Here is a 6,782-nt window from a genome sequence, read left to right as displayed (position 1 = left end):
ACCATATGCAGGTTACACAGATTCTCTAATGTTATATATTTTTTAATGAAATCCTTTTTTTTTTTTTTTTTGCAATTAATTATTAATAATAGAATGGGCCTATTGTGACGCTTAGAACGGTTTTAGTTTTCCACCTATGGGGCTGTATGGGGTGTAATTTTTTGCCCCGTGATCTCTGGTTTTTATTAATACCATATTTGTGTAGATCAGATGTTTTGATCACTTTTTATTATTTTATTTTAATATATAATGTAACAAAAGATCAGCAATTCTGGCGCTTTTTCCCTCTTTTTGTTTACGACGCTCGCCATACGGGATGTCGATTATTATATTTTAATTAGACAATTATGCACGCTACGGTATTTAATATGTTTATTTAATTATTTTTATATGTTTTATTTATAATAAATATTTATGAAAGGGGGGTGGTTTTAATCTTTATTGGGGAGGGGCTTTGGGGTATTTTTAACAACATTTTAACTTTTGTTTTTTTACACAGTTTAAGTCCCCTTGGGGGACTTTTACATGCAATCATTAGATTGCATACACTGTACAATGCTGTGCCATAGGCATAGCATTGATCAGTGTAATAGCCGCTCTGCTCATTGAGCATGTCTGTAGCACACTCAATCAGCAGAGAGGAGATAGGTAAGAGACCTCTGGCGGTAGTGAAAGTGATCGGGACCCCCGCAGTGTGACCGATAGGTAGGTGACAGGAGCTGCTCCTGTCACTTAAACTTAAATGCAGCGATCACATCTTTTAAGGAGTTAATGACAGGCTCAATCAATGCAGCCTGTCATTAATGGTGAGGGCCCGGCAACTGACTTTAGCCGACCCCCACCTGCTTCATAGCACCTTAGAGACCCATGAAGTACAGTTACGTCAAGGGTCGTCTGGTAAAAGACTTCCATGACGTAACTGTTACGTAAATACAGTACAGTGTGATAATCTTCTCCAACTTAAGTTTGTTGGAAAATTTGCCACATTTTTATTTAATATAATCAAAAGCCTTCTTGAATCTGAACTTTTCTGCATCACATGGTACATTCTTGGTGGATCCCAATTGACTAGGTGTACCATTTCCATTTTTTGCCAGTTGGATGGCCCATTCGCTCATCTGTCAGATTACAGTAATTTTAATTGACATGTAAAAGAAAAAAATTAGGTTCTGTGAGTGTAAGTCCCGCAACAGTTACCACCCCCAAAACTGTCTGTTGAAGAGAGTCAGAGTACTGCGGCTGCCACATCCTGGTGTCTATTCTAGAGACTTCTAGGACTAAGGGCCCTATTCCACCGGACGATTATTGTTTGCATAATCATTAACGATTAACGATCTCCAACCACCGCTATTGCGAAAGAGCTGAAAACATTCACTCATTTCCATGGAACGATAATCGTTACTTATAATCATATTTGCGATCGTTTTTTCTTCACTGTTTCTTCGCTATTGCGTTCGCATCTACTGCGAACAACCAAACAACGTCTTAATTAATGCGAACGTTTTGCGAACGAGCAACGATCAAAATAGGTCCAGGTCTTATAAAGCGATCAATGATTTCTCGTTCTGTCGTTAATCGTTAACTGCATTTCAACCGAACGATTATCGTTTAGATTCGAACGATTTAACGATAATCTGAATGATAATCGTCCAGTGGAATAGGGCCCTAAGACATTGCCCCTGATGGGGCTGCCGATCTACTGCTGGCCTGGGATAAAGTGTATTTTAATGTCGCTGATCCACCGGCGTCCAACAATGTCCATGGAGAAAAGATAAGAATACATAGCTGATTCACCAGTGTCCATTGCTGTCCAAGAAGAAAACTTGATTTGATGCCACTGGTCCACCAATATCCACTGGTGTCCTGGGAGAAAATTGATACTACCCTGCTGATCCACCGAGGTCCACTGCTGTCCATGGTGGAAATTGAATGATTGACACGCTGGTTAACATTGAGACGTCTGTGAAGCAATCTCTGAACAGGAAATATTGGTCTAGTGGCCGGAGAGAAAAGACTAGAACATGGAAAAATTAAAAATATAATAATACCAATATATTTAACAGAAAGAGTAGATATAAGCAAGGGATGATTTATAATGATGATACAGCGATGGTCTCCCCTGCTGCCATCTTGCACACCCAGGAGAATAGGACGTATATTCTAGGTTCATAACAAGTAAAAAAAAATATCTGGAATTATATTTACCTGTTCCCTTATTGCTTATTTATGATATAATGAGAAGTAACACAGGAGAAAACTACTGGGATTAATTATCACACAGAGAAGACTGTATGTATGGGGTTTATATATTAGCAGCTGGCTTATGTATGATCAACGTCCGCAACTACAGGATAGACGGCTACAGAGGACACCATATGAATGCAACCTAAAATATTGCTATTTACACATTATAATAGAAAATTATCAAGCAAGAAGAATAGACTAGACCTATGTAAGTAGAAGAAGAAAATTACTCATTGTTATATGATAACCCCGGGTTTGATAACCTGTCTTGTCCTGTAACCCACCCATTCCCTTAATGACCTTTGTTGCCCTCCTCTGCACCCGCTCCAGTTCAGCTGTGTCCTTCTAATATACCGGTGCCCGGTGCTGTACACAGTATTCCATGAATGATCTGACCAGTGATTTATAAAGAGGCAAAGCTATGTTCTCATTTGTAGTATCTTGGCCTCTTTTGATGCATCCCATTATTTTATTAGCCTTGGCAGCTGCTGCCTGGCACTGATCACTAAAGTTGAGTTTACTGTCCACCAATACCCCCAGGTCCTTTTCGGAAGCATTGTTACCCAGAGTTTTATTATTTAGCATATAACTGTACTTAATGGGGGAGATTTATCAAACATGGTGTAAAGTGAAACTGGCTCAGTTGCCCCTAGCAACCAATCAGATTCCACTTTTCATTCCTCACAGACTCTTTGGAAAATGAAAGGTGGAATCTGATTGGTTGCTAGGGGCAACTGAGCCAGTTTCACTTTAAACCATGTTTGATAAATCTCCCCCATTATTTCTATGGCCCACTGTTCTGTTGGTGGCAATTTAATTTGCAGGTCAAAAAATTAATAAAAACACTTTTCTTTCACAAAAGATAGAATGGCTTTCTACAAATACAGGGGAAAAAAAGATATCTCATCGATGAATTTAAGGTGAATATTTGCTCTTATTTATCACAATAGGGGAGATTTATCAAACATGGTGTAAATTAGAGCTGGCTCAGTTGCCCCTAGCAACCAATCAGATTCCACTTTTCATTTTCCAAAGAGTCTGTGAGGAAAGAAAAGTGGAATCTGATTGGTTGCTAGGGGCAACTGAGCCAGCTCCAATTTACACCAGTTTGATAAATCTCTCCCAATAATAATTTTTATATCATATCTTAATGGTGATTAGAGCTCTTTTCTTCTGACAGAACTGTAAATTCTTCCTATTGACATAGAATGAAATGGTAACAGTTTGGTTGCTTGTGGTCTCCACTAAAGGGAGTGTAGGAGCTTTTATTCTGCTGCAAACAGGATGCTGTAAGCCACTGAAAGGACTCTGGTGACGGGTATGTTTTATGTTGGCAATTTTGAGCTTTGTATCAGAAAAATTAAAGGTCTGACCACTAAAAAGATATTCTGTAGTAAGGACCAGCACAGAATGTTGGACCTAAAACCGTCAGCATGAATTAAATGGAGATTCACGTCACGTACGGGGGCCAAAGGTCATAACATTTTTATTTTCCCATCAACATAGCTCATTTTTGTTTAGTACCAATTTGGGGTAAATGCAATTAATTGAATACATTTTCTCAAATAGGATGGGAGAAAAACAGCAGTCCTGTGGTGGTCTTTGGGATTATTTTATAAGGTGATTCTGTTATACGGGTGATTGATGTGTTTTCTTTCGAGTTCTTAGAGTGCTTTCACACCTTGTAGATTTTGTTGCAAAGATTTCCGCAACTGTCTGATTTATCTGAATAGATTTTGTAGAACTCCACGTTTTTTCCACCAAAAGAACTCACAGAAATTTGTACAACAAAACATGGCCACCCTTGGATTTTCTGAATTTAGAAATAAGTATGTAGGTGTGTTAATGCTGTCATATAAACCATTGACCAGCCGTGTCGGAGGTGCTGACTGGGCAACTGGAGAACCCCCTCACTCTGTTGAGGACCATAGATGCTGTGGCTGCTACAGGCTGCTGTATCTAATGGAACAACAGCCAACATCAAAATATTTCCTGGGCATTTCTATTACATGGGCAGTCGAGATGTCATAACTGGGGCCTACTATTGGTCTGCTGCAATGTAATATTTTTCTTATAAAACTGTATGTCACAGAGCCTGGAGGTGAGGCTAGCCATAATACTAACGAGCACTTAGGGGGTCAGCTTTTCGTTCCAGCTATTTCTCATGGGCTCCTCAAGGTCTGCTCTATAAATCCAGTTAGTACTTTCATTTATTGCCTGAGTGCCAGAAAGTACAGCCTCTGTTCTGGTTCTGCCAAGCTCCAGTTTTCTGTGGAGTCTGCCTTAACCCGCCCTGTTTCAGATCCATTACTGGTCTCTTCCAAGTCATCTTCTTGTTGTCGTTTGGCTGGTCTCCCTGAGTTCAGCAATCTGTTTCTCTTATGGCTCTACTAGGCATTGCTCCCACCTAGCCAGAATCCTGCTCCACACTGATGAGGTGCAACACCCCGAAACAGCTGTATGTGGATGGTTTCCTAGCCTTGGCTTATCCCTTGTCATTACATTGACTTATAGGACCACTTAATATCGTGGTTTTGGTGGTTTCCTAACAGGAGCTGCCCTTTGGCTGGGTCCTTCCCGGAGGGATATCTGGCTAGTCCGGTGTTTTGAGACTCTTCAGAGAGGCTCCACGGGCTCCTCTTTTGCATATTCATATTTCCCAGGGGGCAATGCACCTAGGACTTCACTGCATTGAGCGCTTTCACTAGCAGCCGGCAGTGTTGTCGTTTGGCTGGTCTCCCTGAGTTCAGCAATGTTTATCTTCTTCTTCTGACTTGGCCTGCTTTTGGTCTCTGCTTTTGGCCTGTCCTTTTATATGCCACATCTGGGACTTAAGACTCTACCGTCTTTAGTCTATGTCGGTCTTCTGCCTAGGCACCTTCCCTACTATGGTGACCAGGTTTATACCCTGTTTCAGTGACCATGGATTTTTTAGTTACATTGTTCCTGCCCTGTTCCATTCGTTATGAATTCAGCTTCTGCCTAATGGTGGCCATTCTAGAAAGATCATGTCCCCTTGCTGTAAATATCTGGGATCCCTTACACTTTGTATTCTGGCCAGTACCAGACCAGTTGTGGCAATTAGGAATCACATTCAATTCAAGAAACAAGTCTGTTGATGCTATTAAAGAAGAATATAGTGTCAGCACCATTAATGGACAGTACTTGAATGGCTAATTAAACTCTCTGTCTTTCCTGAACTATTATTGGAGAATACATTTGGTGGTAATATTAAAGAGAAGAAGGTGTATATTTTAGCATATACATATTGATGTAACCTTTCTTTCAGATACCCGATCTTGGCCACAATGCAAAGAAACCAGACATCAGTCAGATATTTCATCATTAAGGGGATATCGGATGACCCCTACTTGCAGCTTCTGATCTTCCTTCTGGTTCTCCTGATTTATCTCACCACCATATCTGGTAACTTGACCATTCTCATTGCTTGTAGGGACCCTCGTCTCCACACTCCCATGTATTTCTTCTTGGGTAACTTGTCCATACTAGACATTTGTTTTTCTACAGTTTCCTTGCACAAGATCCTTATAATCTTCATCTCTCAAGATAATAGGGTTTCCTTTCTTGCTTGCATGATGCAGATGTACATGTTTGGATCATTGGAAGGTCTTGAGCTCTCGATATTGACCGCCATGAGTTATGACCGGTATGTGGCCATCTGTAAGCCTTTACAATACCCTCTGCTTATGAATACTAGAACGTGTGTAATATTGGCTGCTGCCTGTTGGATTTTAGGATTTCTGCAAGTATTTCCTCCTTTTTGGATTGTATATAACTTTACTTGCTATTTCTCTAATGAGATCAACCACTTCTTCTGTGACATAATCCCTATGATAAGAATTTCTTGTGATGACACCACTTTTGTGGAAATGCTCTTCTTTATAGAGGGAATTTTCCCCATAATCCTGACCCCATTTCTCCTAACCTTTGTGTCTTACATATTTATAATACATGCCATACTAAGGATACGGACCACCTCTGGAAGACTCAAGACCTTCTACACATGTTCCTCACACCTCACGGTAGTCATATTACTGTACACAACACTTTTTGGCCAATATCTGACCCCGAATGTAAGTAGCACTTTGGAGTCAAAAAAACTTTTTGCGTTATTTAACACGGCCGCTGTTCCTTTGCTCAATCCAGTGATCTACAGTCTTAAGAATAAAGATGTGAAAAGAGCTTTGAAGAAAAGAGTTTAGATGTTAAAATCTTTTGAGGATCATAAGTTCTATTAAAGTGTCTCCGTGTCCCAGTAGCAATACATTCTGCAACAAACAGAGATTTCCAGCATGGACAACCCCTTCATGGATGCCCTCCTTCTATTAACGTAACATTTACGTTTCATATTGTGTGAAAGTTAGTTTGTGTCAGTGATGTTTATGAGCGGATTAGGATAGTGGGGCAACAGGTGCATATTAAGTAAATATAAAAGCCCATAGAAAACTGTAAAATTTTTGGGTTATTATAAATTCTGTACTATTCCTTCTCTTCTGAGTATAGGTTCATAGGTAATA

The 6,782-nt window shown here is 40.0% G+C and overlaps 1 protein-coding gene across 1 annotated transcript; it reads left to right on the top strand.

Moving 5' to 3' along the window:
* The first annotated feature begins 5,552 nt into the window (after positions 1-5,552).
* On the top strand, positions 5,553-6,467 carry LOC138766545 (olfactory receptor 6C1-like). Its single transcript, XM_069944135.1, has one exon. The coding sequence runs from the start codon at positions 5,553-5,555 to the stop codon at positions 6,465-6,467; it is 915 nt and encodes a 304-aa protein (XP_069800236.1).
* Positions 6,468-6,782: the final 315 nt, after the last annotated feature.

Source organism: Dendropsophus ebraccatus, chromosome 10, assembly GCF_027789765.1.
Source record: "Dendropsophus ebraccatus isolate aDenEbr1 chromosome 10, aDenEbr1.pat, whole genome shotgun sequence".
Taxonomy (NCBI): domain Eukaryota; kingdom Metazoa; phylum Chordata; class Amphibia; order Anura; family Hylidae; genus Dendropsophus; species Dendropsophus ebraccatus.
This window is presented reverse-complemented; position numbering and strand designations above follow the sequence as displayed.